Source organism: Halichoeres trimaculatus, unplaced genomic scaffold (genome assembly GCF_033239565.1).
Source record: "Halichoeres trimaculatus isolate MK-OKI-2021-1 unplaced genomic scaffold, fHalTri1.1 fHalTri1_scaffold_7, whole genome shotgun sequence".
Lineage (NCBI taxonomy): Eukaryota > Metazoa > Chordata > Actinopteri > Labriformes > Labridae > Halichoeres > Halichoeres trimaculatus.
The window spans coordinates 20,792,957-20,820,000 of record NW_027437185.1 but is presented as its reverse complement, the minus strand read 5'-3'; the positions used below and the strand labels follow the sequence as shown (position 1 = coordinate 20,820,000).

At 40.2% G+C, this 27,044-nt stretch overlaps 1 protein-coding gene across 3 annotated transcripts in view; it reads left to right on the top strand.

The window, feature by feature from the left end:
* dock2 (dedicator of cytokinesis 2) overlaps positions 1 to 27,044 on the top strand; it is a 133,919-nt gene extending 106,875 nt beyond the window's left edge. For all 3 annotated transcript variants that reach the window (XM_074674127.1, XM_074674128.1, XM_074674126.1), the window contains 25 exons: positions 7,547 to 7,645; positions 7,772 to 7,866; positions 8,762 to 8,840; positions 8,953 to 9,053; positions 9,357 to 9,415; positions 9,900 to 10,048; positions 10,267 to 10,352; positions 11,768 to 11,924; positions 14,013 to 14,053; positions 16,515 to 16,605; positions 17,423 to 17,533; positions 18,125 to 18,214; positions 19,028 to 19,132; positions 19,682 to 19,823; positions 20,237 to 20,318; positions 20,437 to 20,521; positions 21,136 to 21,222; positions 21,383 to 21,559; positions 22,854 to 22,937; positions 23,035 to 23,172; positions 23,607 to 23,734; positions 24,649 to 24,853; positions 24,973 to 25,078; positions 25,771 to 25,919; positions 26,279 to 27,044. In XM_074674127.1, coding sequence (XP_074530228.1) covers positions 7,547 to 7,645; positions 7,772 to 7,866; positions 8,762 to 8,840; positions 8,953 to 9,053; positions 9,357 to 9,415; positions 9,900 to 10,048; positions 10,267 to 10,352; positions 11,768 to 11,924; positions 14,013 to 14,053; positions 16,515 to 16,605; positions 17,423 to 17,533; positions 18,125 to 18,214; positions 19,028 to 19,132; positions 19,682 to 19,823; positions 20,237 to 20,318; positions 20,437 to 20,521; positions 21,136 to 21,222; positions 21,383 to 21,559; positions 22,854 to 22,937; positions 23,035 to 23,172; positions 23,607 to 23,734; positions 24,649 to 24,853; positions 24,973 to 25,078; positions 25,771 to 25,919; positions 26,279 to 26,341 — 2,709 coding nt within the window. In that variant the 3' untranslated portion in view covers positions 26,342 to 27,044. The remainder of the gene's footprint in view (positions 1 to 7,546; positions 7,646 to 7,771; positions 7,867 to 8,761; positions 8,841 to 8,952; positions 9,054 to 9,356; positions 9,416 to 9,899; positions 10,049 to 10,266; positions 10,353 to 11,767; positions 11,925 to 14,012; positions 14,054 to 16,514; positions 16,606 to 17,422; positions 17,534 to 18,124; positions 18,215 to 19,027; positions 19,133 to 19,681; positions 19,824 to 20,236; positions 20,319 to 20,436; positions 20,522 to 21,135; positions 21,223 to 21,382; positions 21,560 to 22,853; positions 22,938 to 23,034; positions 23,173 to 23,606; positions 23,735 to 24,648; positions 24,854 to 24,972; positions 25,079 to 25,770; positions 25,920 to 26,278) is intronic.

Here is a 27,044-nt window from a genome sequence, read left to right as displayed (position 1 = left end):
GAAGGGAGGATGAGAAAGAGGCATGTGTTTGCCTCTTTCCCTCCTCTTTTTATTCTCTCCTCCTATAATTCCTTTATCCTTGACCTCTTTTCCTCCCATGCTTTCTCTTCCTTGCTTTTATCATGTGATTCTGTGTCTTTATTCTTGACAGAGGAATCAGCGGTCTGAGGACACATAACACGCACATACATAAAAACCCATGTTGCCCCTTTTTTCCCCCTCAAACACACAGCCACACCACTCTGACACAACAACAACATAATTACACCTCCACATCATCCATCTCTCTCTTTCAACTACCCGCTACTCCACAGCATCAGCCCCCAGGTGTCAAAAAATGTGTGTAATTGAGTGTGTTGTGTGTCGTGTGTAATAGAGGGGGGTCAAAGATGAGCATGAGCCTGTGAAGGAACCGTGAGGAACGCTGCGGGCTGACAGTGAGACTGCGTTTTTTATTTTGAAAGATGATGAAAAATCACAGTTGAGTGCAGTGTAATGACTGTCCACCTGGTGGGATATCTCAAAAGAGGAGGGGGGACATGAAGAGAAAAAGGAAAAGGTGTGAGGTGAGTACAGACGGGACATAGTCCTGCTGTTAGTAAAGCTTCATGAAAAGCAGTGATGGGACAGACAGGGACTCACTGGAGTGACGAGAGGCAGTAAATCTCAAGCACAGACTGTTCAGCTCAGCTTAACACTTTGTACACCTATTTTAAACAGCTCCTCACATTCTCAACGCAGTAAACTGATGAATCATGCTGCAATATGTGGATATTTGGGATGTATTAACATGTCACAACCTCCAATTTAGCAGAGTTAATTAACAACATTTAAAATAAATTAATCTCCACTGTGTGTAACAAGCATGACAAATTTTCATACTCAACATGATGAAAAATAAACAAAACACATCACCAGTGTAAAAGAAGTATGCTCATAGAAATCATAATTGGTCATTAACACCCCCCCCCCCCCCCCAATAATAGACCTTTATAATAAAATATTTAGGCTCAGTTGTTGTTTTTTGATATTTAACAACACCACACACATCATGTGATTCTCATGCAACTGATAAAACATTTCAAGACCTCAGTCTATTCATATGAGTCTGACAGTTTTAGTCAATACTGCAGAGTCCTTGCAGATGCCTCCTTGCCTATCAATTAAAAAAAACACATCAGATGATTGTATTTAATATTAAATCCAAAAGGGGCTCATAGCATATGAATTAGAAAGCAAGAAATCATCTCTACGCTGTACCTGGAGAAGCAGAAAGTTAATGACATTGGTTGTATTTGATTAATTTGGGAAAAATAGCCACAACAGAGAAATACCACAAAATAGCTGGTGTTCAGCACGGAGCATGTTGTATTTATTTACAGGTTCCAAGGAGAAGAGGGAGTTTGGCTCATGTTTGTTTTATTTCTGAGCACCCAACATTAAAAGGCAGCACTCTCATTCAAATGGACCGGAGACAAAGTGGACTCATGGACACTGGTCGCACTCACATGTAGAGATTCTATGTGAATAAACTTTGCGTCAGTGAAGGATTCTGGGTTAATGTGAAGGCGTTTTACTTTGGCCTCATGACGATGATGTCTTTCTAGAATCAGGCTGACCTCATCGTTACAAAACCTCATCAGTCAAAAGCAATTCAAGAATGATGTGCAAATAGGTTTGTGTGTGTATGTGTGTAAACAAAAAACAGTCTTTTCCAGACTCAGTCAAACACAAAAAGTGAAAACCTGATTTGAAAATCCCCTCACTTTCTATCAAATGTCATGTAGACAGACTTGTATTGGTGTAAAATACTTCTGACTGCTTGCAAAAAAAGAGATGACAAAGAAATGGTTTAATCCGTGAGCCTCTAAATCTCTGTGAATAGATTGACATGTGTATGAGGAAACTGTTATAGTGGAAAGAGTGACTCTTCTGAGACTGAACAAAAAAAATTTTAAGAAAAAATTTGATGATGATATGATTAAGAAAAAAAAAACTCCTATAAACTTGGTCAACAATGGACTCTGATATGATGGATGAAGATCATTGTCAAATGAAGGGTCCTAATGTTTTTCTTTTGTGTCCATTGTTTTTGTCTTCTTTTTCCTTGTACAATACTAATATATATGATTAATATATTCCTGCATTAATAACTTTATTTATAACTTGTTTTAACTGACTCTTGAGGTTGACAAAGTTTAATTGCTTATATGACTAAACACACACATCCCAAAGAAAAATATAAGAAGTAAATGCTACAACCCTCTCTGTAAACCTGGTCGGTAACTCGTCCCACACTTTCAAATGAAACATTTTCTTGTGGTCCTTTGACAGATTAAACTCCAACTCTTTAAGCATTTAAATTAAGTCTGTCTGTCAAGGTTAATGCTTTAATGCTCTGTCTAAATTTAAAATGAATTAGATGTTAATTATATTTAATTGCATCACTCATATCTTACTGTTTATCCCATTGGACATATCTTGGGAATGATGCAAGTAAAATTGAGTATTCAGCTTATAACTTAAAGTGAGTCCACGTAACAGTCTCAGATCAAACACAAAAAGAAAAATCCTCTGTATTCCTAAAGTTCAATATTGAGATAATGAAATGCAGTCTTGGTCTGTTGAGTACCGTCAGGCCATTTGCTGCTCCAGCATAACTTTGACCAGCAGTTAATAGAAATGTCAGACGTATATTACTGTTTGGAAACTTCACGGCTCTTTACCACTGCTCTTCTGTTGTTATTGCAAGAACTGCTTTCTTGCAAACCCTGAAGTGCTCACAGGACCTGAATAAACATTGCAGCATGTTTATTGCTTCATGAGTATTTCATGTTGTGCAGGTGCATTTCCAGATAACTCCCATTTTGATGCAGCCCTAAAATTACAGCTGTTAATACATTATTAATGAGAGAGGCTAGAGTGGGAGTTAACTGATAGATAAGTGGAGTGAAAGTGTTGGAGAGAGGAGGAGAAGGAAGACGCAGAGAAGTCCCAGACCTCGCCTGCACCTGCGTTCTGTTTTGTCAGTAATGTCTCCACAGGCTCTGCCTCAACAAGCCTGAAACTGTGTGTGTGTCTCTGTCTGATAAACTCACTGCAGATGTTGATTATTTTAATAAACACGGCACTTATTAGCCCCCTGTATGTCTTTGCAGGTCATGAAATGTGTTGATGAAACACTTTTTTGTGCAAGGACACGGGCAGCTGATGGTCGATATTTGGCCCTTGGGGTTTGTTTGTTTGAGATAGCTTTAATGTAAGAGAGCCAGGATGGAGGTTTTCAGCCAATTAGTTGAAAGTAGAGCAAAACAACATGGGACCTATACACACTAACACACACACACTGACCATGAGACAAGAAAATACAAAACTGGGGAGCAGCTTTGTGCTTAAATGTGTGTTCTTAGTCATATTAATGATCAACCATCTCACTCTAAGGAGAGGGGCTGAGTGAAACTGATAAGTAGAACTAATGATTCAGAGTTTGTTTTGATTCTTGCTGTTTGTTGGTTTCTGCCTTTCAGGAAATTATGTTTGGTTTTTTGGTCTTTTGCTTTAGTGTAATTACTAAGGACATGCGATATGGATTTTATCCAGCCGAAATGAACCGGTAATTGCCTTCTCTTTATGACTGATGCAGGAAAAAAGTCTGAAAATTGATGTTATGTTCCTTCAAACTAATCTTACACATACGTTGGTTTGTGCACAGTCAGTTTATGAAACACACAGATACAGAAAACATGGATGATGTCATCACTTGTGTCTCTGGATAATTTATTGACTGCAAGTTATAAATTCCTTATAACTACAATATTTTGACTCACGCTATAATGTCAGGGAAACCTTCAGTAGCAGCATATTTCATGTTGGGTTAATCTTTATTGACTAAGATTAATAATTTAAAGGCAACCTCAGTGCTTAGTCATACGTTAGTGTCACAGCAAATGATGGCAGGAGAAGGGAAGAAACGAAGAGGCAGAGAAGGAAAGAGAGATTAAAGGAGGGAGTCTACTGACAGGGTCTCCGGTGTCACTGCAATAGGAAGGCTGGGTGGAGGATGAGGAGGTTTGTGCAGAGAGCCAAAACACACAGGACTCATCCTCAGTGAGACATCCATGTAATGAAGCTACGTGTTCATGCAGAAACACATCCTTTATCATTTGCATTAATGTGTGTCTTGCTTTGGGTCTATTTGCTGTAAAACTGTGAAATATAAATGGCTTTTCTATGCATGCTAAAAAGTGTGCTGGAATTAGAATGTAGTCTAGCAAACACACACACTGCTCAATTTGATCAGATGTGAGCTGTCACCTCATGAGAAGCTTTTCATCTCTCATCTTCAATTAGCTATCTATCATCCTTCATTCCTGTCACATGTTCCCCTCTCCCGCCAACAACTCTAGAGGATAATTCCGCTCAAACCTTGGCAGAAATACCTGTACATCTGCCACGTCTCTGCTCAAAAGGTTTGTGAACTTCAGTCCAGTGATGACGCAGAGAGTGCAGAGGAAAGGATCAGAAAACATCTCTGTAGGAGCAGAACAAAACAAACTGACAGACTTTGAACTGGGAATAAGCCAAAACACCCAGATGCTCATTGAATATAATCACTGTGGTCCTGATGTCCATGTGGTGCCCTGACCCATTTCTGGATTCCCCTGCATCAGTGTAATTCCTCTATCTCAATGAGTTGTAAAGAATGATTCTAAAGACTGCAAATTGAGAAAAAAATAAATAAAAATGAGACAAAATTACATAAAAAGAAACTCCCCTTGAAGAACTTGTGTATTGTTATAAGGTTAAGACCTGGAATGGATATTGCACACTGTAGTCAAGCTGCTGTAGCATCTCCTTGCTCCCTTGGTGCAAAATAATGACACTACAGCCACTTTGAAAGGCACACTTCAATTAAAAAAAAAAAAAAAACTTGCGGTCAGCTCAGTTGACAAGTTATATTTTTCATATTGTGTCAAATGAGATTAAAACATCATCAAAGAAATATGAGTTTGAGCTAGCACCTGAGGACTAAGCATCAAGGTGCAACTAATTAAAGTGGTGTCAGTGGGCAACCACATGATTGAACTGTTTTAATAGTTGTTGATTATGTTTTATAACTTCTTAGAAGTTCTTGATAAGTAGTTGTGTCTGTAACAGCTTCTTTGAAGGATGCATCAGCTCAAGCTTTATGAAACTGCCTCCCAAAACTCTTCACAGGAACTTTACCTTAAGGCATGTTACATTCCAAACTGGAAGTTCTGTTGTCATAAAGAAAAACAAAGATATGAGTTGTAGAAATGATAAATGATTAAAAACTTCAGACACAGACGAAGGAGGAGCCATTTGAAGGTGCCCAGAATGACTTTTCTAACCCATACACATCAAAGCATTTTATAGAATGGAATAGAACTTTACTGTCATTGTAACAAGTACAACGAAATTGAAGTCACAGCAGCAATCAAGAAAACAAAAGTGAGAAAGTGTATAGAAAGTGCAAAAAGGTCCTAAAGAAAATAGCTGATGACAGCTTGTCCATTATTCTCCAGCTCAGCCAGCCTCCACCTCCACAGGGTCCAGGACTGAGCTTCTTCAGTCATGCTCCATCTCTGTCTCCTGTATCCTGTCTGCTCACGTCAAGTGAAGCTCTTTCAATGTGGTGTTGGTGTCTGATGTTAGCTCTGTTAGCCATGTCTGTGAATAGCATGATGCTACTCTGCCCTCTGGTATTCCCTCTGTTGCTGGGTTAGCACAGCTAGCTCGTTCATATTATTGGAAATAGATCTTACGTTCCTAATAACAATGGATGGACGGACAGGTCAATGTTGTCACTTCATAGCTCACACCTGAGAACCAGCACATCATCCTCACCACCTTAGTAGACCAGTTAGCATTGACATGCTACAGGCAGCTAACAGCTGAGTTCACATGTAAACAATGTGGCCATGGTTACATGTAGGATCTCCAGACAAACGCAGGAGAAAATGCAGTAAAAGTATTGCTAAAACCACAAAAAGTTTGGTGTCTATGACCATACAGCCATACAAAGTAATGATCCACTCCAAACACAAAGATTAAGAAAAAGAGACGAAAAAAATTACTTGAAACCGACAAAGGAGAGAGAGCTGCTGCAAAAAGCCACCATAGCCAACAGGGCAGCGCCTAGCAACATTATGGGTCAGTATTTAGATGTTATGTACTTTATACATTTTGTATTTACGTGTATGTTCTTTTTGGTTATTTCTTTTCACTGTTTGTTCATTTCTTCTTCATATGTTCTTTTCTGAAGACTCACAACTCTGTCTTCTTCTTGTCAGCCTCTGTGTGGAAGGTTCACTCTAAATTTTAAATTTTCCATGAACTTTTGCTTTAACTCAGCTCAAGGAGTTTTTTTCTTTGCATGCGTAGTTTTGTACGCACATTGTAAACTCAGAACTTACTTTTAACTTTCTCTTCTGCTGTCCTCATCTTTCATGTCCCCTCACTTCCACAGACAAAGTAACGCTCACTGCTTTCTCATCTTCACTGACTCCTTCATTTTCATTATTCATCTGAGATTCTCCCCGTGTCTGCTCTCTGTAACTGTGTTTCTGTGAATTCATTGGGAGTTATTGTTACAGAGGGAGGCTTACAGTGAGAAGTTAATACCTCATTTAAAACTATGTGATGTGAAAAATATGCACTAAAATTAAAGTAAATTAAGTATTTTAAGACTGCTTTTTATTGTAGCAGAGATTTGTTGTGTTTTAAAATTGTGTTATCGAGTATTATCCAAGATGAAAGCAATATTTTTTTACTTCTATAATAAAACCCTTTTCAAAACAAAATAACTGAGGGAAAGATCTTTCCATTAGACACTTAACCAGTCAGTTATATTTTATTTCACTTTCAGCCCATTTGTTGAGGCTTTGAAATGGACTGCAGGTTGTTTTTCACACTCTCTGAGATCAAAGTGGGTGTGACACTTAGTGCACACATGTTGTTTTGACTAATAAGCAGAGTTATTGTCTGCTCTCTCTTAACATTAAGTGTGTATGTGAAAAAGAGGCTCTTTTCAGATTTTCACACCTTTCACTCCCTCAATGATCTGCAAATGCTGTCATGCAAAGACAGTGTTTTTTAACTATTCACAACTTAGTTTTGGGAATCACCTTTGAAGGTAGGCCTTAAATGAAATTAGAAACTATAGAGGCTGCCAGCCTTGATAGCAGTAATTATGTGTGTTCGAAATAAGTATGCTAATTTTTGAATATCTTAACAACCTGCTTATGCGGCATCTTTAGGATCACAACAGATTGCTTCGAGTACCGCCCTGCTGTTGCAGGTGTTGCAGGCAGTATGTGATGAAGATGATCAAATTAGCAAGCGGCAGAACTGGTCTGAGGTTTTCTTTTATTTTTGGCAACCTTTGTAACAAATTACATTAGGAGGTTTAAATGTTTTTGGCTTTGGATGTACTACTTAGTCTAAGAGCAGCTGCACACAGCCCAAAATGATATGTTGCTTCTCTTTTTTCTCTCCCTCCTCCTGTTTCTCTCTACCTCTGTAGTCCAGGGTCGTGGCCTGCATGACAGCTATCCTCAGTCAGATGGATGATCGTCACTATGCTTTATACATCGAGACCTTCACCAAGAGCTCTGATCTAGTGGTAAACACACACACACACACACATGTGCACCTACCTTAAAAATGTCCGTTGGATACATACTGATGGATAGAGACACTTGGAAGTAGAAGGTTAAACACATGTGCCCTTTCCTGTTTTCCCCTGCAGGACTTCCTGATGGAGTCTTTCCTTCTTTTCAAGGATCTGATTGGGAAACATGTGTATCCCTCTGACTGGATGGCCATGATCATGGTACAGAACAGGTATGGCACACACCAAACTATTCAGTCCAGAGTCTGCAGGACAGGCCCTCAAATGACCTGCTGTTATGACATTGAGACTTGGTGTATATGAGTTTTAAAAAACTGTTGACACCCACAGAAACCCACACAGGGAAAAGTTAGAGATGGCAAAGCTGGGATCAAGACCGAAAGAAGCTGAGGTGGCCAGTGTGCTCTGTATGTGTGTGTGTTTGTGTGTGAGAGCTGATGGATGAAAGCCAGTTGTGTACTTTTGTGATGTAAGCCAGAAGAGAGGCTACAGCTGTGTGACGGGAAGAGGAGAGGTAAATAGGTGAAAGTGAGAGTGAGGGAGAGGAGAAGACAGGTGGATAAGTAGTCTGCAGGCTGGGATTAGGGCAGAGATGTGCAGGTAGAGAGAGAAAGAATTTGAAAAAAAGGGGACACAGAGAGGGAGTCGGCTCTGAATAACGATGACAGATAGTACTGGAGCAGAGAGACAGAGAGCAGATTTGCTGCTTAACTCTAGAAATGCACAAAGTCACAAGTCACTGATACACCTGCACACTTTGTGGAGCTCCTATCATGATCTGTCACTGTGACAGAAGTTTTGAATCTGAAAGACTTTCAGTCCTGTCAGAAAAAGCTGTTGAAAGCTTTAAGCCAGAGCAGCTGTCAAGCTTTGATAAACAACAAACAAGATGTGTTTGTGATCATTTTTGTGTTGTTATCAAACCTATTTATTCTTAGACATTATGTTTGTCCCCTTAAGGTTGTTTTTCTCTTTATTCTCACAGCCACCCTCCTGCAGGAGGATATATTTGTTTTCATATTTCAATTATTTCTTCTGGTACAACTGTTACTGTGTTGCTGCATTTTTTCTGGATGTGTGATAAATGCATGTTTTTTTTCCCACTAGGGTGTTCCTTCGAGCCATCAATACCTATGCAGACACAATGAACCAGAAGTTCCTGAATAACGATGACTTTGAAGTGCAGGTGAGTGTGTCTGCTGATATTACAGGTCTCTCTTGTCTCTCTTTTGTCTGCTTCGAACATTGATTTATAAGATACCCTGTTCATTTCTCTTCTTCCTCCCTGTTCTGTCTAGTTGTGGAATAACTACTTCCACTTGGCGGTGGCCTTTATTACCCAGGAGTCCCTGCAGCTTCAGCACTTCTCACCAACCAAGAGGAACAAGATTCTGGCCAAGTGAGAGCTGGGCCATATAGTTTCCTTATTTACCCCACCTAGTCTCGCTGCTCTAATGAAACACTCAGTGATTTGTGGTTTACTTCAGAGTCTGCATTCACTGTTTACACTCCCACTGCCTATTAAAGCCCCATGGTGCTTGTGGATAGACATTCAATTTAGCTCATGTTGGGGCAGATTAGTTCAGCGTTATCTCTTCCACTTGCCCGATCAAGGTCTAAGGAGGGGGAAACAGTATTGATCAAGGCATTGTTTTGAAACTAAGGAGCTAATTTCACTGTTTCTGTGTCTGTGTGCTGTCAGATACGGAGACATGAGGAGGCTCATTGGCTTTGCTATACGGGACATGTGGTATAAACTGGGTAAGAATGTGAACTTTATGCCATTTTGGTTATCCTGCAACTTCAAGGTATGGATAAAGTGAATTACTCTCATATCAACACTAACCTGTGTGTGTCAACAAGTGCAAGCGTCCCTTCACCTTGAGTTTGCATCAAACCCAGTGGAATGTGCAAGTGGAATTTGTTTTCTGCATAGCGTGGCAGTACTTAAAATGTCAGCACTATTTTGCCTGGGCAGACTTCAGGGTGACATAACATGTCACTTTTCAAATTACATTCTCATTATCCCTTGGTGCTTAGTGTAAAGCCTTCATTTATAGACATGCCAGGATATATTCTGGGTGTAAAAATCAAAAGTTCAAACACTCTTTACTGATGAAAAACTGTTGCCGAGCATGGATGTGTCAGTGTACACAGTCCTGTGGATTCTCCTGGCAGGCAGAAGTAGAGAGGCGTGAGTACATGGGTCAGATATAATTATTTTGACCTTGTGTTTATCTTTTAGGCAGTCATAAGATCTGTTTCATTCCTGGCATGGTGGGCCCCATCCTGGAAATGACTTTGATCCCGGAGGAAGAGTTGAGAAGGGCCACCATTCCCATCTTTTTTGACATGATCACCTGTGAGCACACACACTCTGGAAACTTCAGCAAGGTAAAAACCACAGAATCTGAAGGTGTACATGGTTGGCTCAGCTGGAATTCACACTTTAAAACACTGATTCACACATACACGAAGATGCAGAGTCAAATCAAAGCATACATTTTGCTCTCGTAACTGATTTGTTTCCCCATTCCTCTTTGTATTTGCTTTGTCATCTCCCATTGATCTCTTCTCTCTCCGTCTCCTCCCTTCCTCTTTTTTCTCTACAGTTTGAGAATGAAATCATTCTTAAGTTGGACCATGAGGTGGAGGGCGGAGGAGGAGACGAGCGATACATGCAACTTTTTGAGACTATGTGAGCCTGAGTATTAAAATGTAACACTGAAACAACCCCTGACAAGTTTATCAACAAGTACAACAGTAACAGTCAATCAGGCTTTGACGGATTTGACAACCTGACAACCACCGATCAATTCTCTCAAACACCTCTCATTACATTTTTAGTATCCTGTTGGTGCTGTCAACTAGTGCAGACAAAACGTACAACCAGTCAGACTGATGAAATTTGTACGGCAGTTATGGATCTATTGCTTGGTGTTTCTGCTGTGATTGATGGGACAACTGAAGGGAGACAGGAACTGTGGGTAGTAGAGAGTTGGGAAGCTCATGCTGGAAGTCAAACCAGTGAGCACTGCAACAAGAACTGTAGCCTCTATACAAGGGGTACACGCGACCTCTAGGTCAGCCAGCATCAAAGACTGTATATAGAGTGGACAGCGTGGCTCCGCCATTTACCACTGTATGGTTTTGAGGCCAAAATACCCCCATCACCGGCGCAGCAATTAGTAGCTGTTGTGCAGCCAGAGTCTGCGCAGTGGAGACTGTGAGGGATTCTGGGAGAATTTGAGTGGAGCCGGGTGACAAAAATAATAATTGTTTTTTTCTTTCGAGAGTCTAATCTCTTCTTAGTTCTCCCTCTCAACATATTTTACAATCCCTGAAAAAAATACCCAAGAACAGCAGCTGTCAAGCATCTTTAACTGTAATGTAAAACCTCATTTTTAACCTCTTATAACTTAGGAAAATTAAACTTTTTAGATAAAACAGAACTTGAATACAAGGCAGCCAAATAATATCCTTAAATCACTACAACAATCGGAAACGATAAATATTTCTATGAGGTGTACTAATTTTTTAAAGTTTGACCACAGCCCATCTGGAATGACTGAAGGGCTGGAGTTTATGACCTTTACTGCAGTCCACCACCAGGGGGAGCAGTTTTTGTGGCGACCTCACTTTGAGCTGAGCAAGATGACATCCATTGTTTTTTTACAGTCTATGGTCAGCATCCTTGTATGAATTCTGGTCGAACAAGTGCAGAAATACTGCAGTGTTCATAAACCTGGAACAGTTGAATAATCATGACAGAACATGCATCAGAACATTTGCTCTCGCTGGTGTCCTCAAGGTTTTTTATAACAACGCCTCCCCAGTGTTCCCCCAGATAATCATCACATTAATCCCACTTCAAGAGATTGTTATAGACCAGGTCATCAGGAATTATGTCAGACTGGACAGGAACATTCAGATCTGACCAAATAAAACAAGCACATAGATTTGTCTGCTTTCCTGGGTCACTCAGTTATAGATACAACTTTGAGTCATTTACCCCAACACTGAAATGTTAAACTCAAACTAAAGGTCTCTTTACAATAATGTTAAAGAGCATACTAAACTTAAAGCACTAACTTGTTTCTGCTTGTCTGCCAGCTTGCTGGACTGTGCTGCAGAGAAAGCCACCCTGAAGCCACAGGTGCAGCACTTTGTTGCCTTGGTAAAGGGACTCCTCATCCGTCTCCTTGACTACCGCACAGTGATGAGTGATGACAGCCGCAACAACCGTATGAGCTGCACTGTCAATCTTCTGGTAAGTGGCTGTGCTGTCATCGCTTTGCTCTTTAAATTTCTGCACACTTAATTATCTTTAAAAATCCCTTCCCTGCAGTGGAGTTGTTGGAGTGGGCATTCTTCAGGGCCACTTACAACATGGTTACAAAACTAAGAATGAAGTAGTATTGTAGAGTTTCACCATATTGCTGTGAGCCTTTCTTCTATAAGAATTTCATCACTGTTTGTTGTCTCCATGTTTCTCTGTGCCGTGTGAATCCTCCATATGTTTTCGATGTGGCTTCGAGAATGATTTGCATTTATTGACACCAACCTTTTGATTCAAGCACTGTACTTTGTAGTCACTGTATTGAACTCTTCAACAAAGAGGTGCTGATCTCAGTAACACACAAACACACACATCGATAAGCTCATTATAAATTGAAGGGCTAAAGTAAAAAGAGATCAGGTGAGAGACCTCAGGAAATAATCTCCTCCGAAGCAAAAGAGCCAAACTGATTGAGGAGTTCATTACAAAACACAGATCTTGTGTCCTGACTTTGGTGCAGAGGTCTTTGTGTATCTTTTCCGCACTTAATTTGTGTGCTGATTGATCTACAGGAAAACATTCATCTCTGTGTCTGGTCTCTGACTGTTTGCAGAGCCTTGCGTCAGCTCCTGTCTGTTCCACATCCTTTCTCTCGTGTGATCTTCTAATCAGATTCTTCCCCACGGTATTCTCAGGTTTAGTAATGGACCCCATCCACCGTCCCTTCAGACTGTCGCCACAGCAGCTTAAATCATATAATTCATCTCTTAAATGCACTCTTCCTTCTTTTATATGTGTCGTTTTAGATTCAGCTGTTCCTAGAATTTTCATTTTTTATTATTTCGTAGAGATCCAGACGGATCATTTTCGTTCTATGAATGTGCCTGTCCTTAACTTTTCTGTGTTTTTTTCTCCCTGAGGAGCAGAGGGTGCTGGCACATGGCAGAGGTGTTAAGCTGGTTGCCTGTAGCAGCTGCCCATTAGCTATTCTCTTTCATTTGTTTGGCCCACTAAAATAAAATCCCTTCTGCTGGCGAACAGGCTGTTGTGCACTCTACCATCCATGCCCCTCCAGGCTAACTTCACTTAGGCCGTGTGCACACAAATACAAACACAAACACACACACATGCACAGTCACAGGTATTTGCTTAGCTTCCTCATGCAAATGCTCTTCCAAGGAGGCAAATAGGCATCAAGAAACATACTCCCGACACTACGACTAAAGGAAACTAAGCTCCCAGCTTTCCACTGTAACTTTTATCTTTTCAGGGACTTATGTTCACCAAAGCATGTTAGTGTCACAGATATCTCCTTATCTACATTGCATGAACAAGGGCTTTAAAAGACACAGAAGGGATATTGTAGTTCTATTGTAGCTTGTGTCATTATTTGTGCAATAAGATTCAAGAATGTTCAAGTCGACATCTGTGTGTAAGCATCTGACCTTCATAAAGACAGGCTGTCTTCTGCGAGCAATTGGCTAATTTGAGATGAAACACGCTGATGCAAACACTGACCTTTCTAGAAAATGTTTTGGAAAATGAGTTATAAATATGCGTACTATATGCTTTGGTGGATCTCGCAGTAATTGAGCTCCATCCTATGCATACTTGTGGATGTCTCTGTGTAAATCTGTGTTTGTTTGAGCGTGTTATTGTGTCCACCGGCTCGTTGCTGGTGATGGGAGGTGGGGTTACATCAGTTTGCTCCTCTCCTCTGTTCTCTGTAGACGTCATTAAACTTCATTAAGCTGGGAGTTTGTGCTGCTAATCTAAGAAATGGGCATGCACACACTCCTACACATTGACACAGTAATGCAATCAGAGGTCTGCAGCGTAACACAAATGTTTAGAGGAACACTGGGCCACACAAACTCCAGAGCACAAAATTGCAGGCAGTGCAAAGCTTTAGAATGATTTTGGAAATCTCACTCACACACACACACACACACACACACACACACACACACACACACACACACACACACACACACACACACACACACACACACACACACACAAAAACACACACACTCCCATAGACCGACATTGACCCTGTTTCTCCTCTTGATTTTGCAGAACTTTTACAAAGACATCAACCGTGAAGGGATGTATATCAGGTACGTGTGTGCTGAATTTGACATAATATACATTTTGTTGGTTCATGTCTGTGTTGTATGTGCAAATATGTGTGTGTTAGAATGCCTGTACATGTCTGCGTGAGTGTGTGCTGGTCTATAATCTGACAAGGGATTATACAAGTCCCGCTGAATTAATGTCAAAATCCACAGGATCAGCTCTTGGTCTGACTGGAGGGAGAGCTGAGAGGAAGAGAGGCATGATGGGCAAAAGGGGAGGGAGGGAGAGGTGGAGGAAGACAGCATGATGAGAGAGTGGTGGTTGTTCTCGCAAGGTCCCATGGTGCATCTCTGGTGATGGCTTATATACATAATTAGTTGTCTGTCGGCGTGAATGTGAGCTCTGCTCTGTAGTTGATCAGCTGCTCCCGTCTTTCCCTAGTAGAGTAACATTTGGCCGGCTCCATGGTTAAAATTGGCAAACACACATAGTTTAATGCAAATACACATTTAATCACTCAGTGTGTGTTATATAATGAGCCAAATGTTAGCTGTTACTACAGACCTTGCATGGATAATAAACCCCAAACTAATTATGTTATTGCACAGTGCTTGAATTATGGATCATTAAGTTTTGAAGCTAAACTGCTTACACCTTTTGGAAATGATACTGAACGGTTTATGCTACATGACTACTGAATATCAACTCATCCTGAACGTTACCTGTACCCTTTGAGAGGGAACCTTGAATTTCATTTTGATGGCACTCCTAATCCGAACTACCTCAAAGTACATCATGAAACTGCATTTTGCAGTGCTAAGGGTTTCTGCAGAATGGTCAATCAATCCAACAAAAGTAGTGAACTGTCCATTTCGAAAGTCACTTCATTGAGTTAACGTAAATCTTTTTAACGATGTGGTGTCAGGAGCAAGATAGTGGGACATATAACCTGACAACTGAGGCAGCGTTATGATGTCTTTTTGGAGAAAATGGCTGTGAATGCAACTGTCTATCAAACAGGCTAAAAGTATGGTGTCACTGAGTGTTGCATAGCAGAATGACAGGCACAAAAAGATTTTTAAAAGAATTTCTCAACTGCTCCTGAAAACATGTTGCTGAAAATAAGATTGAAAATATACCCACCGCCACATGTCACTTGTCCATTTTAATGTAATTTTATTGGGTTTTTTTGTTTTTTTTTGTTTTTTTGTTTTTTTTTTAAGGCTATGTATTTTATTTTTACTTAAGAGACTCTTGACAAATCCAACAGATCTTGTATTTAAGCTTCACGGAGAATGGCTTTCCAAATATATACTTCTTCTTTTTCACCACTGCAGTTTTTTTGTAGAGCTGTCTTACCAGGAAACAAAGTATCATTGTTCTACCCTTAATTTCCATCTTGCACAAAGTGCAGTAAATGTATAGTTTCAGTCCAACACTTTCACATAAAAAGGAACCATTAATATTTGGATGTTCTATGGAGCTTGATGCTTATGTAATACCCGAGAAGGATACAAGCCTGTAGTTTCAAAGTCTATGAGCTATTCACCCACAGTCTTTCTGTTGTATATAGTTTGAGACCGTCTTTGTCTAATCTTCTACTCAGACATAACATAACCTTCATCTGAGTTAACTAATTACAAGCCAGAGTGACATCGCTTTAAAATAAAAAGAAATACTTTCAAACTGTGTTTTAAATACAGTGTGTGCCCTAACTCTGAGGCTGGAGAAGAAAGATACAGTTTGACTTTCTCGACTTTTAAACCACAACAGTAGAAAAGTGATGGTTTCTGCAGAGACAAAGAGGAAGGAAGGAAGGGAAGGGTGGAGTCAGAAGAGGTGAGAAAGAGAACAGGAAGTGATGAAGTAGATGAGCACGCACTTTGGAAAGTAAGAGAGGAACTGACTGTTTATGTCGGCTCCCTCCATAATTACTCATACAGCAGTCAGATGAGAATGTGATCAAGTGTGTTGAGCAAGAGATGAGAGGTTGGGGAGAAAAATGAAAGTAAAGCAGGACTGTCAAAGATTTAGCCAGACAGAACTGCTGCCCACACGTACTGCAATTATGCAGGCCACTCTTTTCCTGCTTTGTCATCAGAGCAAGTCCAGCCTCTTACCAAATGCCGATGTATTTCCTCTCAAAACAAGGAGGCAGATAGAGGAGAGGATCAAAATACAAGAACAAGATTTATAGTTGATGTTCAGCAACCCCAAGTTCTCCCTTTGCTCTCTGTTTGACTTTAAAACTGAACCATAGAAAGTCATCCAGCCCATTTTGTGTGTTCTTGCCTTACCTATATGTTTTCAATATTTCAGCATGTGTTTGTGTGCGTAGAATACAAATGGAGCATCGTAATAAAGATTGATGTCTTGAATTTTCTTCAAATTGCCCAACAGTGGCATCTTGTGGAGGGATGTGTATGATGCATGCTGAATTCACTTGACCTCTGTGACTTTGTGTGTGTGTGCGTGCGTGCCTGTGTCCCTGTGTGTGCATAGGTACCTGTACAAGCTGAGGGACCTTCACCTCGAGGGTGAAAACTACACAGAGGCTGCTTACACACTGCTGCTCCACTCTCGCTTGCTCAAGGTAGGACACATATGTGCACACTTCTGCAGAGATATTCTGGGGCTTAATGCTCCCTCTGTGTCTCAGCCATAATAATCATTTGTCAGTTTGCAACCATGGAGACAGTTTTTTTTGTCTGCTGAATAATGGTTGCAACGTCTCTGGCTTTGAAATGATGAAGCTAAGAGGTTAGTTTATGGCACGGCATCGGCCTCTGTGGCTTCATCAGTATTTTGATTGATGCACTAAGTGTGTGTGTGTATGTGTGTGCTCGTGTCTGGGTGAGTTTGACCTCATTTATTTTATGGGACACTTAAAGGCTCACACAGACACACAGAGGAATGAGGGCATCTCTCCCCCTCTCTCTCATCTGGTATCATGACATTAAATAGTTGAACTCTTGAATGATTTTTATAATCTCTTCAGTTATTACCAATGTCAGCTTTGCCATTCCCCTTTCAGTGAGCAGGCTGTTACACAAAATTTCCTCTAATCCTATTCTCCCCTATTTTTCAGAGCAGATCGAACGGTCCCTTATATAAAACTAACTTCTTCAGATCATGGATATTAAAGTTACTTTTGCAAAGAATATTCATATAATGGGATTTGTCATTGTCTCATTTACAAAACAAATGAGCCTGTTGATTTTGCAAACTCTGCTCAGGACCTTTATTGATTTATTGCAGCAAAGAAAAGCTATAAGCTCCCCTCTCTTGTTTTAATATGATAAATGGACTGGAACACTATGGTTGCTCTGACTGTGACTCTTTTCTTTGTTTCCCCAATAAAAAAGATTGTAATGGTGCTTACTTGTCCTCTCTTTCCTGTCCTGCTCCAGTGGCTGGATGAGATGTGTAGCCCCCAGTTGGAGCCCCATGGCTCTCAAACTCAACGGCAGTTCAAAGAAACGCTCTACGACACCATCATTGATTACTTTGACAAGGGCAAGGTCAGCATTTTTGTAAACTTTCTTATGCTTTGTTTTTCTTGGATTCAGCATCAGAGAACAATGTAATGTTTTGAAAAGGACTTCTCAATAATCAGTTGTATTTCCATTTGGAGACTATACCCTCAGAAGTTTGTATTTAAGCAAGACAGTGACCTTCTGTATCCCTTCAACAAAAGGATAAAGAGCACAATAGGGTAAAAATAATCCTTTAACTTTAGGACAAGCGTAACTGCATGAAATCAGAATTCAATGCACGGCCTCTCATTCTTGAAAATGTGACTTTCCTTTTCCTGCCAGTGTCTTCTGAAGATGAGACAGTGTTGCAATCATGCAGTCACAGTCTGTGAGCAGTGTGTTGCTGTCACGTTATCTTTTGTATTCTCCATGAGTGCGTTTTGTGTTCTCTGAAGCAATGAAAGAGACGTTTCCCTTCGCTCTCCATGGTCCTGGAAACTGAGATTTTTCACAAGCTGACTCCTCACCAGGACAGCTGCTGTAGATTTATTAGCAGATGGTGTAATGAAGGACACTTTCTCTTTCCTAATGTGTGTGTGTGTGTGTGTGTGTGTGTGTGTGTTTGTGTGTGTCTAGATGTGGGAGGAGGCCATCACTCTGTGCAAGGAGCTCTCAGAACAGTACGAAAACGAGATCTTTGACTATGAATTACTCAGCAAGAGACTGGTAATTGATAGTTATTTAAATTTTTTCATGCTAACCTAACCTCCTAAGATCTTCTCTTTTCTGAAGCCTCTTCGCCTCTTCTGTAGCCCTCTGGCTTGAAACCCTTGAGCAGATTTTATAATTATTCTCGGGTCTTTGGTTTGGGGTGGGGGGAACTTAATTGCAGCAATGGGCACACATCCAGCATTTATGGGTAAATTTGATACAGAACTTGCGTATCAAGTTCTGTATCAAAAAAGTTCCCCAAGGTCCCCTACCCCCCGACCCCCCACCCACCCAAAAAAAACAGACAAACAAAAAAAAAAAAAAAACATAGTTTAAGCTACCATGATTACCATGTGGAAACAAATACTTATCCCAGCTACTTAATCCACCATTTTTTGTTTCTCCTCCATCATCCTTCATTTTTCTTCATCTTCTGCTTTGGCATCACAGCACAAGGGATTTCCTTCATACCCAAATCCTGCCTTGTTATTTAGTACCAGCCTCCCCTCTATCTCCCCTTCACTCAACTCAACTTTTCCTCTCCCCACAGAACATTACACTTTAAGCAACAATGAAAAATTCTCTCTCTTTATACGAGTGCAGCAGTCGCTCTCTGGGCTAATGCTGAATTTATGTGGTTATATAAATGACAGGCACTGCCCTTGGACGCTGTTCTCTTTATTTTTTTCTACATCTATCACCCTCAAAGGCCCGGCATTCTGCTGAGGGTAGCTGTGTCATTGGCACCAGCTGATAACGCTGCTCCAGCTGCATGCGGTGCACATCTAAAACTCTCCTCTGAAACACACTCTTTGTTTCTCTCTGCAGGAGAAGCAAGCCAGATTCTATGAGAACATCATGAAGATCCTGAGGCCCAAGCCAGACTACTTCGCAGTGGGCTACTACGGACAAGGCTTTCCTCCGTTTCTCAAGGTTTTTTTGTCTTTCACTGTTTGCCAAGATCGAAAGTAAACGATGTGATACACAAAAGTCTCCCTTTTCAAAGAGTGCAGATTCACGGCATGTGCAAAACAACACCAAGGCAAGGCTGGTATCCTGTAAGGGGTCACGAAAATCTCTTTATTATCAGCAGTAAAGCTAAGCTTTGAAAAGTTGCAGCAGTAGACAACTTTCTGAATACAGGAGCAAGACGGTGAACAGAATGGGACATTAAGTACCTTATGGGAGCATTCTAGATCTGTGGATTTCAGCAAATTGCTGTGTGAAATATTCCACCCTTTGTTGCTTCTGTGTTCATTAAATGTGTTTGTATGCTAGGGTGAGGAGTATGAAAAAGTCAGTAGCTCACTTTTTTAGGGAGCAGGGCTGTGAACAAAGACTAGGCACAGGGTCAGTTGTTTAACAGCAGCTTGCCTCGAGGAAGATAAAGTAAACAAACAGGAGGGCTGCTGATCAATGGATAAACAAGGACTTTATGTTCAATCATTGTTGTTAACATTGCTTTATCACCCGTGACTTCAGAACAAGGTGTTTATTCACCGTGGCAAAGAGTATGAACGCAGAGAGGACTTTCAGAACCAGCTGATGAGCCAGTTCCCCAGCGCTGTACGCCTCAACACAACCACCATGCCTGGAGATGATATCAGAAACGCTCCTCTCCAGTGTATCCTTCAGTTAACAACACACACACACATATTTACACAATATACTGTATTTATTTATTGTATAAAGGGGTTATTTAGATATCAGACAGATTTGAATGTAAAACTATACAGTAATTAACATTACTATAGTTTTGCAATAAGCACTTGGGCCTCTAAGGTCTAAGTAGAGGTAAGAGCTCCTGATATCCATTTCCATCAAAGAAAATATCTGGTCCAGATATCAGATATCCATTATCGTTTTTAAAGACAGTGTGTATTCATCTATTTTTAGATGTTGTATAACTTTAATTTCTCCATTCACGAGTGGTCCCAGACATCTCTTAAATCATTAGTCAGTTTGTTTGTATTTCCTGTCAAAGAGATAACTCTCAATCATGAAGTAGATTTTCATTCCTGAATGATGCTGAACCAGATATCCAGTGTTTCACAGTGCAGCCAGTCCTGGAGATCCCTCCTCGTCTGAAGAACAAACCTGTTCCGGACCAGATCATCAAGTCAGCCAATTACACATTCTTTTAACTTCTGATAATGACGCATGTTTCTCTGTTGTGAGAGATTTTCTTTCATTTTCTTGATTTAATCTTTTTACCATTCTCTTCACACCATGTGCAGCTTCTACAAGTCCAACTATGTGCAGCGTTTTCACTACTCCAGACCTGTGAGGAAAGGGCCTGTGGACCCAAACAATGAGTTTGCTGTACGTATTTTTATGGATGATTTATGAACACTGGGACCATAGTGTAAGCTTATATATCAGGCAGTGCAGTGATACACAGACTGTGATAAATGTCACAACACTGATGTTTGAAATATACTACAAAAAAAAAATCAATATGTACTTACATGGGACCTCAAACAATCAGAAAATCCAGCCAACGTGTTAAATTTTGACAACATTTGAATCCAAGCAACACAAGAACACAACAACATGAATCAAAAAAACAAGAAGAACAAAGACACAAAATGATGTAGAGGATTCAAAGAGATGAAAAATGAGATGTAAGCACTCAGAATAATATATTAGATTAAGAATAAAGATAAGATTAATAAAAGGAGGGAATACCATAGGACTATATGTAAACAAATCTGCACCACCAGTGCAACAAATACAATATTTCTGATTCATGGTGAAAAGAGACATATGCCACTCAGCAGTTTGCAATTGCAAGTTTTGAAATAGAGCTTTGAACTTTTTTCATCCACTCACAGCAGTTGAATGAAGAACACAAAGTTATGTGTTATGAATTTCTCATGTTACAAAAATAATCTTTCCTTTTCCTCACTTTTTCTTTTTTTCTCCTCTTGTTTTAGTCGATGTGGATCGAACGTGCAACCTTCACCACAGTGTACAAGCTGCCTGGGATCCTGCGCTGGTTTGAGGCCACCGACATCAAACATGTAACTTGTGACTTGTCTCCATGCTTAAGCTAAATTTTGCTCCAGTGTCACATGTCCCATCCCACTGCTACTGGTCAAATCCTTTCTTTTCTTTTCCTTAACTCTTGTGTTTCATATTTCTCCCTCTTCCTCCTCCTGTTCTTAACACTACTCTGCTCAGACCACTCTGTCTCCACTGGAAAATGCCATAGAGACCATGGAGTCCACAAATGAGAAGATTCTGACCATGATAAACCAGTATCAGGCTGACTGGAGCCTTCCCATCAACCCCCTCTCCATGCTGCTCAACGGCATTGTGGATCCAGCTGTGATGGGTGGCTTTGCTAAGTATGAAAAGGTAAACTGTGAGTTGCACCCTGGTGATACCCTTGCTACTTTGATAACCATTGTTCTGTTAAATCAAACTTCTATTGAGAAAGCTTAAACCCAGGTTAAATTAATTTTACTTGCTAATCTTTAAATGGAAGTACAGAAAAACGGGATTCGACTTTTATTAGACCTTTCTGTACTTTGCGTTGATGATGTGTTCTCTTCCTTGTGATGGCCTCTTACTCTACTGAAAACACACTGATTCATGGTGACTGTGTGTGTGTAGACTCTTAAAACACACAATGACTAAGATTCAGCATCTGTTGTTTTCTTTTCATTTTTTTTTTTTACAAGACACCGACTATGACTCATGGTGCAATGAATCATGGTTGGTTAGTGATCTATTCTGCACAGTTCAGCCTGTGTGTGATCCACAAATCAATGGAAAAATATACCATTGACTTTTTAAAAGCACTCGCCTCTGCTGCACATGAGGAAGAGGCCTTACTGAACACAGGAGCAGCCTGCCTGTGTGATCTTTGAGTGAGTGTGTGGAGCGAGGCTGGGGTGTGGGTTTCATGGTACACTTAGCATAAATAAGTTTAAAGTATGACACAAATAATCAAACAAAAACATTAAAAAGAAAATAAGTAACTTCATTATGCTGCACTGTTAGAGATAAATATTATCATGGGCGGCAGCAACATGGCAACTTCACTGTCTGCATGAAAAGGTTTTCCCAAAACATTGTGCAGTTATTTATAAATGCTGAATTGCTTCACTGTTTGCCAAATACACATGTATAAACTGTACCTGTGGTGAGATGAATAGAAGTTTAATTACTTTCTTATTTAAAATGATCCACCTGTTTCAAACATCTCTCTTTTTTGTTTGGTTCAACAGAATTATACGTCTTTTTATCTGTTGCACCACTTACTATGATTACTAAAATTATGAATGTTGAGCTCCTTTAACATACCTGTGATATTACTTTAATGCAAGAGGTGTCACTCATGATGAATTGCCCAAGTTTGGTTGCTTTACAGAATAGCATCAACTCATGAGGTTCTTTCAATTACGAGACCAAAAATCACTCAGTGCAATGAGCTGATGAGACTCCTGTGCTTTCATAACTTTAAATGTAATTAGAGTTCATCTTTAAACACCATTTAGTTTATAATAGCCCATAAAGGATTCAATCAGTGGGCTCACAAAGTGCATATATCAGCGGAAAACTCCCACATTAATTGGTAAAATCCCTGACCAAAGTGGAACTACAGCCTTGATCCCTTTAATGACTTTTAATATTCTGTGTTTATCAGGCCTTCTTTACTGAAGAGTACACCCAGCAGCACCCGGAGGACAGAGACAAACTGCTGCGCCTCAAAGACCTCATTGCATGGCAGGTACTGAACACAGCAACACACTTAAATGCGCACACTACATAAAGCAGGGTCGCTTTTATGTGGATGTTGTGTTGACATTATAAATGTGATTTTATAGATCCCATTACTTGGTGGAGGGATCGCTCTGCATGGGAAGAGAGTGACGGATGACCTGCGCCCTTTCCACGAGCGCATGGAGGACTGTTTCAAACAGCTAAAGAAGAAGGTGGAGAAGGAGTACGGAGTCAGAGAGCTGGTGAGAATAGTGAGAGACAAAGGGCTACATAGATTATGTGTAGTCCTGAGTAAGTTCTTGGCTTCATGTGAGGATACTCTTACTGAGGTAAATCTGCCATAATTAAACTGACCCAGACAAATCTTGAACACCAAAGTACTCCCTTCATTTTGGTCTTTGTATCTTTAAATTCTCATTAACTATATCACAGTTCAGATGGTTGTACTGCAGCTAAACTCGGTCATTGACTTGTAAATTGGTTCTGCACTTCAGAAGTGATTAAACTAATGATGAGAGGGAGTGATGATACACTCCTTTTAACTTTACTTGCTTTTGATTTTTACGATTCTCTTATGATGAACTTCTGCTTTTTCAAAGTCACTGTCTGTGAACTTAACAAGCAAAGTGCTCTCATCTTTAACCAATCATAAAAAATCTTGACTCTATTTTTCCAGCCGGATTTGGATGAGAGAAAATCTACTCGTCCCCGCTCCATGCTGCGCTCCTTTCGCCAGTCCATCATCTCTATTTCCTCACTGCAAGGATCTGAATGTGGTACTCCAACCAAGCCTAATGCAGACAGGTAGAATAGTTTTTGAACTGCATTTTGTTTGAAAATTAAAAAGTGCTAAAATTACACATAAAAACATGCAAATAGCATGTATTTAATCAGTTTGCTAATTCTCTGGGTTGCCATATAACCCCTGAGGTTATTACCACAGATCACTGAAAGCAGCTTAATTTAGAGGAAACACAGCAACATGTGCATGGAGGTGGGCTCATTTTCTATGGATAAACTCAATGAAGTATTTCAGGATCTGAGCCAATATAAAACTCACAGACACAGACTCACCCAGTTATCTGCTCAGTCAATCGTTTCATCATTGCTGCTTGTATTCTGCTTCCAGCCCATTTTTTTAAATGACTAAAAAATATGATTGTGTGGCTGTTGTGTTTTTAGTGTTACTCTAGTGTCTGTTTTTGGATTGGCCCAGCTGTTGATGGCTCTAGTGACACTGTGTAAAGCAGGTTGTACTCAAGTTAAAGTCTGATCAGGTGCAAACCTTTGCTGCACTTTCACTAAGACATTTGTTTGAAAATATATTTAAAAAATCCTCACTGTTGTCACCGGAGATGGAGTTTTTCCGTTTATTTCTCTCCATATGGACTGTTTGTTCTGCTAATACCAGAGCTTGCTAAGATGTTATTGGTTCATACCACTTTGATTACAAACGTACCCCAAACAGAAACCAAAGCATTAAAAATCCAGACCCTAAAAACACAATCGACAATTTTACTTATCATCCCTAAATAGAACTTTACAGACAGCTAAAAGCTTCGGTGAAAATGTAATTTCAGATCTGCATGACTCATTAATTAGCAACCAGTACATTTCATCCTAAACTACCAGTTATCTAAAAACAGCTAACGATCAATGTTCAAATGTAAATAAACATGCACCCCTATTTGTTGACCACTGTTACCTCTTTCTCTCAGGGACCTCCAACCTGAGTCTCCCATCTCCTGGTCCTCCACCCTGCCCCGCTCCAGCGGCAGTGTAAGTGCATGTACAATTGAGGAAGTGGTAACAGTTGGTGACACAGAGGTCAAGATGAGGAAGAGCAAGAAGAAAAAGAAGAGGAGCAGCATGATCTTCATTACAGAGGAAAGGGAGAGGACGAGTACACTGGACTGCAAACGGGTGAGAATGAGGAGAAAGAGGAGCAGGAGGACGTTTTTGAGAAGACATTTGAGTCACAGAGCTAAGAATGTGTGAAAGGTGTCGTGTCTGAGTTTGTTGTGAACTCTGTCTCCCTCTAGCTGTCCAAAAAACAGGAGTTCCGCAGTGACACCAACTTATCTGAGCCCAATGAAGGCAACGTGTTGCTGACCAATGCCAACTCCAGATCCCTGCCTGCCATCACAGGTGACAGACATACGCAGATAATGTGGTACTGCATACTCCGCTGTGATTTAACCACTTGAAGAGGTCATGCCCTGAGATTTTGTGGTTTATTTTTTCCTTCTGAAAAGCCAACAAAAAGCAAAACAAAACAAAAACACATCTAAGCTCTTTGCAGTCTTGTGGATTGCAGGCAAAGAAGTTGGCACGCAGAGGAATGTTGCGGTCATAGTCTGACCCAGCAAATACTTTTTGCCGTGGTTTTTTGAAAAATGTCCAATTTATATTTCATCAGTTCAGTATCATAACCCTGTTCTTCAAAATAGCACATAAGACCACAATTCACCGCCGTCTCTGGCCTCCTGCCACGATGAAACCGACCAGCTGAGCCAGCATTGATTGTTGTTTTAATAGACTCCTCTGATTAACTCCACTGACCACACACTGTACAGCCTCAGTGAACACACACACACACACACACACACACACACACACACACACACACACACACACACACACACACACACACACACACACACACACACACACACACACACACACACATGAAATGGGTGTTGACATTTTAGATAGTAAATCAGTGCTAGAAGCTAGAACACAATTAGTCAGAACAAATCCTGGCAGCAGGGAGGGCCAGAGGTTTGGTTGTAAAGCGGTTATCAGCCAGAAACAAACACTAAAGTTGTTTACATGTGTAGGTCTGTCCTTGGCGGTGGTGGGGGGCACAGAGGATGTGGACTCTGCCAGGACTAGAAGAGACAGCAAAAGCTTGTCTGTCTGTGGGACTGCTGACAGAACAGCAGACAGACGCTCAAAGGGCGTCATTAATCTGCTCTTCAAGTCTAAGGTGAGACACAAAGGTGTAATCAAACCTATTTCTTTTTTCTTAATGTTAAAAACATGATGTTCACTTTTTGAGAATTGGTGCTTCTCTTTGAGTCCTAAATAACTTTTGGGTGGTAGGCATTTCTTGTTTAGATTCAAGGAAAATGTAATACTCCTATGTGTGTGAGCTCACTGGTGCTAAAGTGAGGATGAGGTTATTTTGAGTTAGTTTTAGTTAGATCACTTAAAGCAGTGTTAAAATTAAAGTGCAGCTGGTTATTCAATGATGTTTAAATAAATATAAATATCCTTTAAATTGTAAATAATTTTCATAACAAAGAGTAAATTTTATGTTTAAAATTTGCATGTCTGTTTCCACAGAGCTCCAAATCAGATGATGTGAAGTCCGGTGACTCATCCAAAGACAGCAACAATCATTTCTGAAATCCTTCATTTTAATTTCAGTTTACCTTTACTTATCTTTTTACTTTGTTTTTTTTTTTTTTACAAAAAAAGTCCTAACAGGTCCTAACAAGCCTGCCAGCAAACCAAATGATGCAGCCACTCTCCTTCTCAGTTGGCCTGCCCTGTGGTTTCTGTTGCTTTTGCCTTAATATAATTGATTTTACCTGTCAATAAAGGCTATTTTGGAGCCTTGACCTTTTTTCCAGGTAATTCAAATGATTCCCAGCAAAGCTAAATGCCATCTTACAGCTTTTCAATCAATTGTGCTTCTACGAGAATGAGCAAACACAAACCATCCTACGGACGTGCCTGATTAAAAAGCTTCTTATTATACGGTTTTGGCATTGTTGTGACTGGCTGAAGTTAATGGGAAAATAATAATTTGATAAAGCACAAAGGTTACCGTGTCCTCCCAAAAGACCTGCAGCAGGAACACACTGCCAAAAAGCTTTGGCACTGATACAACAAACAAGGAGGTCTAATAAATTTAACATAATGGGAAGCAACAAACTGTGAAGCCTGTGAAACAAAGTCTGCCGTTTTTGTTGTGTGTACACAAGAGTTATGACAAAACTGCGTTTGTTCAGTGTGCCTCAACACACACAAAGCTGATCTTATTTTCTTGAGAAGAAACCTATTAATTCTGGCTCTGTTAGACATCTTAAATATTTCAGTGATTGAA